We start from the raw sequence: 13,425 nt of genomic DNA, 5'->3' as shown, positions 1-13,425 counted from the left end.
TTTTTTAAGATTTGGGGATTTAGACTCCCAGAATCCCTCCATCCCTCCATCCCCTCAACCGGCTGGGTGCTGAGGTACGGATCTGCATTGCGTTTCCGAGCACGTTCCTGGGGCAACCAGGCCAGGAAAAACCCAGGAAAAAGTTTCCTTTTGCTCACTGACAATAAGGCACTCGGTGCCAGGCGAGGCCTGGAGAGGTGATTTTTGGCGGAACCTGAGGTGGGTCCCAAGAGAGAAAAACCGAGGAAGCAGAAGCCCCTGGAAAAAAAAATAATAAATTGGGTAACGCTGCAGGGTTTTGCAAAGCAGCCGCGTTCTTCTCTGCCAGCTCACTGGCGGGTTCAAAACCCGCCTCACCGGACAGGAATCCGGATCACGCAGGGATGCCAAGGAGCTGTCGACGCGCTGAGGCTGATGGGTTGCCTCTTTTGCCCTGAAAACACAACTGGAACTGGAAAAACAGCGGAGGGAAATTTCGTTGCTGCAGTCGCGTCGTTCTTAAAAATGGCCAATTTAGCATCCAATCCTGCCTCCAAAAAAGATGCTATAGGAAGGCAGGTTTGGGGCTCCAGTTAAAGGAGAGAATTGTAAAAAAAGGGGATTATTATTATTATTTTCCTTCCATTTTTTTCCTCCCCCACCTCTCTCGGATAGGTTACCGGGTTTTGACTCTGCTCTGGTGTCGTTTTATTTTCACAACAAGGTTGCGTTCCTTCTAACCGGGGAGATATGACCACCTGCGCTACTGTCTTCAGAGGAAGGTGTTCCGAGTCCCATCAGCCTCTGGGCTTGGAGGAATGGATGATGGGACTTCTCGGTTCCCAAATATCAGATTGCGGATAGCATTTTATGGGCCCCGGTTGTAAACCGGAGTCTTCCGTTGACCGAGTGCCAAGGATGGTGATTTCATGAAGATTAGTTGAATCTGAAAAATTTTGAATTTTTCAAAATCATAAAAACAAGGGGTGTTGTCTGTAGAATGCGCACCCCAAAGTCAGAAAGAGGCACATACTGCAGATTAAATCTGGATTGCGGTGGGGTATTTTTTTTGCATGAATTTGCTTCTTGTGACCGATACGAGCGTGAAATGGATAGGGAACCAACCGTCTCCGTTTTTGGCAACTCTCCAGCATCCTCGACCCAATCCTGGTTGATTTAATGGGAGGAAAACACCAGGAATTGGCCAGAGCCCTCCTTGGGGGGAGGGGGGGTTGCCAAAACTGCTCACTGTTTTCTAAGTGGGAAGGTCTACGTGACCTCTAGTTGCCCACTGAAAATTATCTTTTTTTTTCCTTCTGGGGAAGAAGGAGGGAAAGGCACTCCTTTAAAACGAGAAGAACAGAGCAGGAAAAATCAGAGAGGGGCAGCCGTCTTCCAGATCCTGCGGAACTACCCGCCACCAGATCTCCAGCCAGCAGTCTGAAGAGAGTTTGGGATTCAGACACATCCGGAAGGCCGCCTCTGGTTGAGATTTCTTTGTGGCGGGGAACACAAGACAAGCCAATGCAGGAAAGATTCAGTTGAGGAAACCGCAAATATTTCTTCCAGAGGGACTTGAACAGGCCAGGGTGAAGAAAATCCCTTTGGCTTCCATTCCATGCAACAAGGCCCCATTTTTAACATTCTGGATTGTTCTGCAATATAATTGCACGCCCGTCGCCATCTCCATGCAACCCGACGTATGTACAAAAAAATATACATATTTAAAAGGAGGCTCTGTTATTTTAACCGCTCATCAATGCCCTGAGAACCAGATTTTTTTAAAAAAAAAAAACCTAAATAATACTCAAGTTTTTCTTTTACAGACTGGGGCTCTGGTTTTCCATCTGGTAGCGACCAAAAATAAAAATCTTTCCTCCAATTTTGTTTTTTAAATCAAGAAGTTGGTTGCTTCGGTGACCCCCCCCCCCCATTGGGGAAGAAACCTTTTCTCCCTGTGGGGCAGGGATCCCGCCCCACCGTGAGTTTTGCGAAGTTCCCGGGGGATCTTTAGAGAGCATCCCAACAAACCCTGAGAGGCCCTTAACAGGAGCTGGTTTGGAGGTTTCCTTCCGTCAAGAGTGACGCGATGGAGGACGGGCCGTAAGCGCTGTCGAACTCTTCGTCCGAACTCAGCTGGTCGTCCCGGAGAGAGGACTCGGCCGTCGAACGTGCTGCCTTGCGCCTGGAGGCAAAAAACAGGGGGGCACGGTCAAGAGGGGGCCTACCCGAGGACGATGGACACCCTCCTGGGCTCGAAAGGGAAGGAGACATTTTCCGGGGATCAGAGGGAAGGAACGGTCCAACGTTATGGGCTACCAAATGTAATTGGGCGTTGTGATCAGATACTCTGAGATAAACTGCCCCTGTGCATGGAGGTTCTGCTTGCAACCATCAGATTTCCATAAGCAGGCTGTCCATCTCTTCTGGATGGATGGATGAATGGATGGATGGATGAAAAGACAGACGGATAAACAAGTAGGTAGGTGATGGACAGACAGATCTATGATGGGCAGCCAAGTAGGAAGGTAGATGAATGGATGGATGGAGCTGTGGGTGGACAGGTAAGGAAGGGAGGGATGGATGGATGGATGGATGGATGGACAAGTAGCTAGATGGGTGGAAAGACAGATCGACCAATGATGGACAGCCAAGTAGGAAGGTAGATGAATGGATGGATGGAGATATGGATGGACAAGTAGGGGGTGGATGGATGGATGGATGGAAGGATGAATGGATGGATGGACAAGTAGCTAGATAGATGGGAAGACAGACAGACCAACAATAGACAGCCAAGTAGATAGGTGGGTGGATGGATGACAAATAGGTAGTAGGTAGATGGATGCATGGACAGAAGGATAGGCAGATGGGTGGGTGGGTGGATGGATAGACCGACCAAATAGGTAGACAGATTTAAAGCTATAAAAGGGACACCCATTTAGTCTCAGGTGTGGAGCCCAGAGAAGAAGTTTAGGGGGCGCCTGAGAAAGGTGGACCCCCAGGAGCCTCCTCTACTCACCAGAGGTCCTTCTCCAGGGCTTTGACCCGGCTCTGGAGCTGCTCATTGGTCTCGTGCTGCTCCTCCAGCTCCCTCAGGGCCTTCTTACGTGCCGCCTCCAGCCTCTCGATCTCCTCTTCAGCCTCGTCCACCTGCCGCTTCAACGCCTTGACCCGCAAGCTCAGCTTGAGAGGGAGCGGGAGAACACACCCACGGTGAGGGTCAGCCCCCCCCAAAGCTGAGAGGTGGGTTGGAGACTCCTCCTCTCCCTCGCCCATGGTTGCTGAAACCACAATTCCCAGCATGCTCTGGGGCCGAGATTCTTAGGTGGGTCACTTCTGGAAGTTCTCCGCCACTCATTTGGATAGTCTGTGGCAGAAGTTACGGGCCTCCAGGCTGTGATCATTGATCATCCTAACTAAACCTTGGGTTGAACAAACCGTCAAGCCACTACGTTAAGCCAACATCAGAGAATGGCTTGGGGCTCAAAGCAACACTCCACCATCCTCTTCAGATCTTGTGGGGAAGACGGCCGATTGCCTGATCTCAGGGACCTTTTTAAGCTGCTGGGGAATTGAATCTCTTCCAAGCCTCATTTGTGAGTTTTGACACACCTCACAACCCAAGAGCTTCAATCTTTCCTCCCAGGTGGAGAAGAAGAGCAGCTGAGCCTCCACCTGGCAGGTTCTCACCTGGTCCTTCTGATCGTTGACGTGCTGCCTCTCTTCGTCGATCTGGATGCTCAGCTCCTTCATCTTCCTCTCCAGCTTCCGGTTGGAAGAGAGCAAGACGGTTTTCTCCCTGTAGTAGAGACAGGGGCCACGTCATTCCCACGCCCTCCCAGCCACCGGACAAATGGCCTCGGTGGAAGACAAGCCGGGCTTGCAGGATCGTTGGATGTGATCCCAGGAAGCTTTCCGGGATCAACCACAGATTCATCGCGTGTGACAGGAGCAGGCAATTATCTCAAGGAGGCCAGAAACCACATCCATGTATTTTGATGAAGTAAGTGGCTACTTTACGGAATTAAAGCCAGTCCGATGGTGAGGACCACAGCTTGGTTGTGATTTTTATTTTGTCTGGTCTTGGCCTCGGGGGGGACCAGAAATCAGGTGAGTGAACATCACGAAGAGAAATGCGCAGAGGGTTACCTCTCTTCCACCAGGAGCTTCTCCTGAAGTTCTTGGATCCGCGACTCCAGCTGGGAGATGTTGGCGCTGGACTTCTGCAGCCCTTCGTTGCTGGTCAGCCGGTTTTTGAGGTCCTTGTTCTGGCAACAGGAGTGGGGGGAGGGGAGGAAATGACAGAAAGTGGGCGGGAAAGAATGGAGAAGTTTAGAGGGGATCCTTCCCCCTCAAAAAAATCCTTCCATTCCCCAGGATTAGACAGGCGATCCTTCCTGGCAGCAGGAAAGGATCTCTTAGAAAAAACGGGTCGATTTCGGAGGCCTCGAAGGAGGAGACCCAATAGTGGGATGTGGGAATGACCTTGAAGGATGGAGGAACGAAATGCTGATTAGGGATGAATTGGAGAAGGGAGTGTGGAGCCCTCAGCTGCGTAACGGGTGGAGAAAAAAAAAAAGTCAGAAAGGAAATATTTCTCAGGTGGTATAAAAGAGATGGCGAGAGATATATATATATATACTTTCACACTTGCAAGATTCAGGAAACCTTAAAATAAAATAGGATTAACACATCTGGATGTTTTTCCTGTCTGGTCTATCTGGGAAGGGCGACAGCTCAAACCCACAGCTCCGTTTCTGTTTCTTGAAAATGTGAGAACGCTAAAAGGAAGGAAAGCCAAGTTTCCCCCCCATCCTCTGTTACTTATAAGTTTATTATTTCTTCTTTCTGCACAGAAATGTATAATTTGTGTAAGACGACATCAATCCAGAGACCTCCTTAAAATACTAAGGAAGTGGATAATTATTTCCGCTCAAGCCTAGATTTCCCCTCCCCTCCTGAAACACACAGAACTTCCATCCCCCTGGCGAGGGAGACGGGTGGTTGAAAAATGTGATAAATAAATAAATATTATTTTGCTCGGTGCAGCTTGGCTCACTGACTCGAGTTATTCAAAGTCGTTCCACCGAGCGGAGCAACCCGGCCAATCAAGACCTGCTCAGAGGCTGCAAAATGCACAGGCGGTCACGTCAGCGGGGCGCAGAGGAGCCAGGGAGAAGGGAAAGGCAGCGCGAAAATTTCGGCTGAGTCGGTACGTTGTGATTATAAACAATGAGCCTACAATTAAAACGTAAGGTTGTGTAATTCCTGTCTGCCTAGTAAAGAGAGAGAGAAAATAATCTCTCTTCTTCATCTCCTGAGTTATATAACAGGCATTATTATTATTATTTTGGAGTGAACCGTGGCCAGGTGGAACAAAGGGGAAAAAAATTGCTTTATTTTTTCTTTTTAAGAGCTGCGTTGAGCCTCAAAAGGTCCGTAAACATCCTCAAGCCAAGTTCAAACTTGTCAGGAGTTGGTCTACCGCATGGGGAGGGTGGAGAAAAAGAAAGTTTTTTGGATCACCAACGATGATAATTTTATTGCTTTAGCACAGGAATAAAATTCAGCCTGTCTGAATTCCTGTTTTTTTTTTTTTCCCCATGAAAAGCAGAAAAAGAGGTCCTTTGGCCGGAGTAGAAAAAAATTCTGTGGGAAAGAGCAAAAAAAATGCATCTTTTCCACTGAAAAATCGTGAAAGGAGGCTGAATTTGGGCCTACGGGAAGCTAAAATATAACGAATTTCATAATTAGGTGAATGGGGGCATTGCATGCGTTTTAGAGCTTCGAAAAACTGGCCGGGTGAAAAATGAATTTTGTGTTGTTTGAAAGGGAAAGTTTTTGGCCTGTAAATCAAACAATGTTGGGGTTTTTTTTCCCCAAAGAAAAGAAGAATAAGGTCCATCTGAAGAAGTGTGCTGTTGAATCCAGAATCTTGCTAATTGTTTGGAAGTGGGGCTAAGAAAAGGCACTACCCAGTGGTCATTTTTGGTACTGCAACTCCCGTCGAATTAAAAATCGTCTTGTTTCCAAGCGCTAGAAAGTCTTAAGGAAAACAAGCCACCTTCTCCTGTTTAACCAGGTTAAAAGCCCAGAAGCAGCGTTTTCTCGAAATGCAAAGCCAGCTTAACACGGATCTAGGTTACATTTTGGGGTGGCTCTGCGAGAGCCTCCCCCCCCAAAAAAAGAAAAATCCACCGGATGTTGCTAAGTTGTTGTGCGAATGGGATTCACCCTCCTGGCAGGAAAGCGTGAAGCCCTCCAGCGGTCCTCCGTGCCTATTGAGGTAGACTACTCCTATGCTGGGAGGCTCTATTCTGGATAGCAATCGCCTGACCCTGGGGACACTGCCAGCGTTGTGATTAAATGGCTCAGTATCTGTAGGGATGCCGCCAGGGTTATAAGTGCAAGGATTGCACTGGTGTCCTAACTTCAGACAGTCGCTAAACGAACCGTTGTAAATCGAGGACTGCCCGGGATCTCTGCTCTGCCCTCCTGTCGCAGCCTTACCTGTCTCTCCAAAGCAACTTTGTCACATTCCAGGTCTTGGCGAGCAGACCGTTCCTGCAGCAACTCAGCGCGCAGTTGGTCGATCTGCGAGGAAGGGAGGAAAGAGAGAGAAAGAATTGGGGTGGGGGGCATAAACTTAATCTGGCCACTGGGTGCCCATCCTGGCTGACGGATGCCTCCCCGAACTATAATCTCCCAGTGTTTCCTGCTCAAAGGTAGACTGCTCCTGTGCACGGAGGCTCCGCTCAGATTAAGACACCCAAAAAGAGCTCAAAGTCTGGCCCCGAAGAGCCTTCTCCTTTCAGGGAGCAGTCCATGAAATTTGAGGAATTCCCCCAGAGATGCCGGCTGAAACCACGCAGTGATACACTGCACCTGAATGGGGAGGCTCCATCAGGGCCCCAGAAGGGATTCCTAGGCCTGTTTTCTTGCACAAATCCCACTCTGGAACCATCCAGGTTTCTTTTAGCCCCTTGTCAACGGCAGCCCAAAAAAAGGCCGAGCTGAAAACCGGGGAGTCTCCAGTTCGAATCCTGATTTATGTTACAAATGCATTTGATCTTAAGCCCAGGCCAACCCTTCCCTTTGCAAGAATGGCTCCGTGACTATATTTACGGTACAGATTGTCTAGACGTTTGCAAATCTTAGTAATAATAACGTCTTTCGCTTGTTTTTTTTTTTTTCCCCTGATTTATTTTTTTCCCCTCCCCAAACTGCTTGGGTGACACAGCTCTAAAACGCAAGGAAATGATAGACTTGCAAGTAAACTAAATATAGGCATTGACAGCGCCGGGTAGGGCTGGGAGGAGGATGAGAAGGGATTTAAACGCACTGACAGACACAGCCTCAATCTGCTTTGACGTGCCCAGCAGATTTCGTACAAAATAGAAAGACGGGAAACGCCGAAGCTCGCTGGTCCGAAGCAAGACAAATATTTTTTTTCTTTTATTGCTTGCAAACCAACGGCAGGGCCAAGAGTTTGTCTGAATGACACTGAAGTCTAAAATATGGAGGTAATCTGGCAGGGAAGGAGATAAATTAACTTTCAGGTCCAAATAATGTGCAACGCGTGAGATTTTTCGGGGTGTCCGCCATAAAGATGGGCTTCTGTGTTTTGCAACCACCGAAGTACCCCCTTTCTACTCATTAGGGCTTGGGGTGAGGTCCGAGGCCGAACGCGGCTCACCTGATCTCTGGATCGGTTGATCCTCTCGGTCAAAAGCTCCACCGAGTTGCGTTCTTCGTCCAGCTCCACTTCCAGGCGCTTGGATTTATCCTGCAAACACAGGGATGGGCTTAGCAAGGGCACCGGGATCTTTTGGGATCCACCGAGCGCTTAGAAAACAGAGGGAAAAGTCACTGTTTTATGTTGGGGTTTAGCAAATGGGCTGGTAATTTTTCTTTTTTCTTTTCTTTTTTTTCTTTTTCCTGCCCTGGAGCTGGCTGCCTTTCTTAACATGGAGGGGAAAAAAAATCTTTATTTTTCTTCTAGAAAAATGCTGCCTTGTGGAAAATGCAAAGTTTTGCAGTACGAAAAATGCTGTCTCTACGGAAAATTAATTGGGGTTATTGCAAAAACGGGTTAGCATAGCGCGGAGTTTAATAAAAGGGGGAGTTAGTTTGAGAGCAGACACTGCCCTCTGCTGGCGAGTGGAAGCAATGACGGTGGCAAAAGAAGCTGTAAAATTCGGGCACGGCTCATTTTGCACCTCTGTCTCGCTTAGCAACCGATATTCTGGTCTCAACTCTGGTTGTAAGTTGAGGACTACCTGTAGCTACGCCCAAAAGGAGAGAGAGTGGGATCCGTTCAGAGACCGTACAAACCTCCAACGCTTTGACCTGGCGGGATCGATCGTCCTGGGATCGCCGCTTGGTCTCCATCTCCTGCTCCAGGTTGCGGAGTCGCTGAGCCAGGAGCTCCTTGTCCAGGACGGCGTTCTCGCGCTCGGCCTGGCTGTCCTGCAGGGCCTGTTTGAGACGCAGCACCTGAGGAGGAGGAGGAGGAGGAGAAGAAGAAGAAGGGATGGATGGATGGATAGAAGGGTTGGTTGGTTGGAAGGAAGGAAGATTAGAGAGAAGGAAGAAAGGAAAGTTAAAGAGAAGGGAGGGAGGGAGGAAGAAAGGATAGAAGGGTTGGATGGACAGATGGGGTTAGGATGGGTGGATGGATTGGTAGATAGGTGGATGGATGGATAGATATAGAGAGATGGAAGATAGATGATAGGTAGAGAGAGAGGATGGATAGATAAATCGATAGAGAGAGAGAGAATGATAGATATAGAGGATGGATAGATAGATAGATAGATAGAGATAGATAAATAGATAGATAGATAGATAGATAGATAGATAGATAGATAGATAGATAGATAGATAGATAGATAGATAGATAGATAGATAGAGGCAGGCAGATGAGAGAGAGACAGATAGAAGGGAGCACGAGATCTTTTCCGCCTACCTCGTCTTGGCATCTCCCCAACTCATACTGCATCTTCTCCACTTCCACATTCCGGTCCTTCGCCTGTTTCTGGGAGTCACTGATCTCCCTGCGCGACTTCTCCTTGTACTCCTCCAGCTGCAACTGCAGGTCCGAGAGGGCCTGGTGAGATTCTTCAGCCATCTGCTTCATCTGGAGAAGGAGAGGACACTCAGTTTCACCACAGGGTCGGTTTGGCCCTGGATCCCTCCCTCCCGTGACCTTCTTCTGCATTCGGAAAACTTTTGGGGGGGGCAGACAGGTGGGTGTCCAAGGGGGAGGTAGCAGGCCCTGGGATGTCGACTCCCACCTGTGTCTTCAAGGTGGCATCTCAGAAAGCTTCAATCTATGGTTTTTGAGCCCATTTGGCGGCCCTCAACAAGACTGACCTCCTTGCTCAGCTTCACGATGCTTCTGTCCAGCAACCTTTTCTCCTCTTCCAGATCGTTTTTGGCCCTCCTGAGTGTCTCCTTCTGCTTCAGCTCCTCCTGGTAGGAGGTACTCAGGTCCTGGTGCTCCAGGGTGAGTCTATTGAGGTTGCGCTGAGCCTCTTCCAGCCGACTCTCCAGGGTCCTCTTGGCCAGCAGCAAGTCCTGCTCTTGATCCACGGCGTTGTTGACGGATTCTTCCATCTGCTTGCGATCAGCCTGGAAGCAGGAAGAGGAGGAAAGAAAAAAGGGAAACTGAGGCAGGACCCAAGAGATCGGCCAAGCAGGAAGCTCCTTTTTCGCTCAAGGAAAGTTACAGAACCTCAAAACTGGATTTGGAGGGGGGGGGGTTAATCAGGGCAAGGACCCCCTCCTCAGATCTGGGCCTACAGATGGAACACATTCAACTCTACTCAAAGAAGAAACTGAGAAGTTGACCAGCAAGTGAGAGAACTTCGCTTCTCCTTTCAGTACCTCCAACTTGAAAATCTTCTCCTTCAGCCTGCTCTCCACGTCTTGCCAGCTGTCAGCAAAATGGTGGTATTCCTTGAGTTCGGTCTCCAACCCCAAGATCTTACGGCGAAGGTCATCGTTCTCTTCCTGGCTTTCCCGCAGGGTGGACTCCACCAGTTTCCTTGTCTGCTCCATGGCCTCTTTCTCGCCTTCCAGGGCCGCCTTGGTCTACAGGAGGAAAGGATGGAGAAAACAACCAGGTGGTCCCCATCGCAATTCACCACTAAGCTGGATGCTGAACCAGATCTAGCTTTAGCCCTTCTTACCTTAAACTCTTCCTCATAGTCCTTCTGGAGCTGCTGCATCTTCTCTTGGAACCTCAAATTTAATCCCTGAATGTCCTGGCTATGGGAAGCAATCTCGTCATTGAGTTTTTCCTTCAGATCCACAATCTCACTCTCCCGCAAGCGTAGGACCTTGTGTTGGTCCTCCTTCTCCTCCACCATGTCCTGCAGCTGTTCCCGAGCCTGACGGAGCTCCTGGCAGGAGGAGAAAACGAGTCAGAGCCATCCCGGAAAGCTGAAGGACCATGAATGGTTCATGGCTTCCATTGGCAGGTCAAGTTATAGCAGCCCATCCAATAAGCGAACCAATTTCAAGAGCTGGAAGACTGTTGTAGGACCAGGTGAGAGGCATAACCTCTCAGGAATCCAAGCTGGGATACCACAAAGCCCTTTAGACTCAACCTCAAAACATGCCCATGTTCCTCAGCCCTTAAAGATGGCAAAGTATGGACATACATATGTATGGACATACATACAAAGACACAGAGTGAAGAGGTCTCCCTTTGGACGGGCAAGGAAGAAGAAACAGAAAAAATGTGTTCCCACTACACTAGGAGTAGAGGGCCAAGCATGGCACTCAAGCACCCATCAAGCCATGGGAATGTGATCAGGGATGATGGAGCTTGGAGTTCTCCAACCATCATCGGAGGTCTCGACCTGGTGATGTTTCCTGACAGAGTTATGAGATCCATCTTAGCGTTTCTCAACCGTGAATTTCAACACCCATGGAAGCTGGGGAATTCTGGGAGTTGAAGTCCACACGCTTTGAAAGTGGTCTAGATTGTTGTTAAGGGTCTTTGCAGCTAAGCGCACCTTTCTTAGCTCATGGAGCCCCTCAGTGTCCGTCGAACGGTTCCGGATCTGGTCCATCTCTTTCCGCACGGCTGCAAAACGCTCGCGGCTCTCCTTCAGATCCTCCTCAAACTCCTCCCGTTCCACCTTAACCTGCAGCAGCCTGGAAGAGGTGAAGGCCACCGCCGTGTCAACGACCAAGGGAGGCAGGAAGTTCAGAAAGCCAATGACAGCCCAATGAATGGCAGTGATGGGATGTCAAAGTCACATGTCAGGCCATCATTGAAGCCATCGGGTGAACGGTGGCTGGAGAGCCAGCCGAGATGCATGAAATCCATGCATGAAGCCCCTCAAGATGATTAAAGATGGTGGAAAGCGATGGGTGGGGTCTTCAAAGGAGATGACAGACTGGAAAGGTAGTTTACTCACTCTTGTTTGACACTACGGAGCTCCTCCTTGTTTCGTTGGGACACTTCCTTCCAGTGAGCGGCCTCCTCTTGGCTTTCTTGAAGCTCCGTCTGGAGGGTCCTCACTAGAGAGTTGACCTTCTGTCTCTCGGCCTCCAGACTGGCTTGATCCTACCCAGGAGAAACCCAACATTCAAAGATTCAAAGAAGAGGTAGAACCCAAAACAAGATGTTCACCAAACCCCAAGGTGGACCTCGTGTTTGGAGAATGATCACATCAAGGTCTCACTCCTAGACATCTGGGAACTAGACATGAGACCTTCGTCAACTCACAAAGCATCCCTGGCCTGCTCTCGAGTTGCCATAGGCAAGGGGGATGGGAAACTGATGAAGCAGCATGGCAGCCAAATATAAAAGCACATTCCAGACATATCTCTCTCAAGGCTGTCTCCCAGGGTTACCCACAGCGGCTGGAGGGGAGTGATCTATACAACTGGTGAATGTGATTGATGACACACCCTGGGGGGGAGGGGGGAGCAGGGTCATGATTGGGGCGTAAATTACGTGAGAGTTGGCTTCACTTGGAACTTGCTGACATGAAGCTCCAAATAAATAACTGGATTTCTTTTGAAGCTTGGCTCAAGGCTCATGATTTAGTTAGGGCATCCGTGGGAACCCTGACAACCTTGAGTTCCCAAGCTCAGATAATTCAAGGTTAACAAGTGATGTCCCTTTCTTTGCCTAAATCCTGCTCTAGTGGTCACCTCTCTTGAAGACCAGAAGATACTATGCTCTTCCCAGCTTCCTGGCCCAAGGATCTCTCCATGGAAAGATCTAGCATGTCAACTGGAGGTTGGGTGAGACTCCCTCATCCCTGGGTCTTCCACCTGCAAGATGAGGCAGACCAGGCCACTCACCTGAGACACGTCGTCCATGTTACGTCTCAACTGCTCCATGTCCTGCTGGTACTGTTGCCGGACCCGATCCAGCTCCTTGTCGTGGCTGGCCACCTCCTCCTTCAGAGCCCCCTTCAGAGCCGTCAACTCGCGTTCCCTCTGGCGGAGCTGGTCTTCCTGCTTCTGCTTGGCGGTCAAGATCTCCTCCAGGTCTTCGCGGGTCTCCAGAAGCTCCTGAGGAGACCAAGGAAGAGAAACGTTGTTTCTGGGCCTGGCCCAGCCGGAGGGTTTGGGCTGCGTCCACTCGGGTGTCTCAGCTGACCTTCAGCAAGGCATCCTGATCTGGGCTGCCCGAGGAGAGCTCTTGAAAGCGATCCAGGGCCTTCTGCATCTCGCTCAGTTGGTCTTCGAGGTCGGTCAGCTTGGCTTCCAACTGCTCCTTGACCGCTCGGACGTCTCTCAACCTTCAAGGGGAGGGAACAAGTGTTAGCATTGATCGAAAGAAACACACAACTCCTTTTTTTCAGGGCCACTGTAACTTCGAGCGGTCGCTAAATGAAGTGTTGCACAGGACTATCCTTATTCGGAATAATATTCATCTGTCAGAGTGTAAAGGGTTAATAGCTGTAAGCTAATGAGAAGTTGTAAGCAACCGGAAGCTGCTGCAGCAATGAGGCAGCAGAGTTACTCTCAGTTTAAGAAGCTGGGTCAGAAGCTGCCTATACAAGGGAAGCCATTAGACTTCATGGGGAGCCCAGCCCGGGGCGGGGAGCCTGGAAGGTGGACGGGGTCTGCATCAGTTGCCCCCCCTGAACCCCCACCCCCCTACAAGGACCCCATACTCACTCTTTCCCCATGCTCTGGAGCTCCTGGCTCTTCTTCTCAAAGGCTTCCCGGAGTCGCTGGCATTCTTCCTCCAGTTCCTGCAGCCGGATTTGGAGGTTGCGAGGGAGACCCTGGGCCGCCTGTGTGGAACCCCGATTTATTCACCCTTTCCTTTTTAATCCAGTCATCTCAATCGTATTTATTTATTTAAATGCGTTTATTTAGACAGTTTTAGTTATTCCTTTAAAAGCAGAGGTCTTCAAACTTGGCAGCTTTAAGACTTGCGGACTTCAACTCCCAGAATTCTCCAGCCAGCTA

General features: G+C 49.5%; 1 protein-coding gene across 4 annotated transcripts in view; it reads right to left on the bottom strand.

Moving 5' to 3' along the window:
- Positions 1-1,861: 1,861 nt before the first annotated feature.
- The window catches only part of CGN (cingulin), a 29,900-nt gene continuing 18,336 nt past the window's right edge, over positions 1,862-13,425 (bottom strand). For all 4 annotated transcript variants that reach the window (XM_060694260.2, XM_034425100.3, XM_060694259.2 and 1 more), the window contains 16 exons: positions 13,129-13,247; positions 12,605-12,746; positions 12,304-12,516; positions 11,409-11,557; positions 11,001-11,142; positions 10,170-10,382; positions 9,865-10,071; positions 9,352-9,609; positions 8,945-9,115; positions 8,314-8,475; positions 7,676-7,765; positions 6,490-6,573; positions 4,129-4,247; positions 3,670-3,778; positions 2,999-3,162; positions 1,862-2,164 (listed from right to left, as the gene is read on the bottom strand). In XM_060694260.2, the coding sequence (XP_060550243.2) occupies positions 2,023-2,164; positions 2,999-3,162; positions 3,670-3,778; positions 4,129-4,247; positions 6,490-6,573; positions 7,676-7,765; positions 8,314-8,475; positions 8,945-9,115; positions 9,352-9,609; positions 9,865-10,071; positions 10,170-10,382; positions 11,001-11,142; positions 11,409-11,557; positions 12,304-12,516; positions 12,605-12,746; positions 13,129-13,247 (2,484 nt within the window). In that variant the 3' untranslated portion in view covers positions 1,862-2,022. The remainder of the gene's footprint in view (positions 2,165-2,998; positions 3,163-3,669; positions 3,779-4,128; positions 4,248-6,489; positions 6,574-7,675; positions 7,766-8,313; positions 8,476-8,944; positions 9,116-9,351; positions 9,610-9,864; positions 10,072-10,169; positions 10,383-11,000; positions 11,143-11,408; positions 11,558-12,303; positions 12,517-12,604; positions 12,747-13,128; positions 13,248-13,425) is intronic.

The sequence above is a fragment of the Pantherophis guttatus genome, chromosome 18 (assembly GCF_059756535.1).
Source record: "Pantherophis guttatus breed Tessera chromosome 18, ASM5975653v1, whole genome shotgun sequence".
NCBI classification, from domain to species: domain Eukaryota; kingdom Metazoa; phylum Chordata; class Lepidosauria; order Squamata; family Colubridae; genus Pantherophis; species Pantherophis guttatus.
This window is presented reverse-complemented; position numbering and strand designations above follow the sequence as displayed.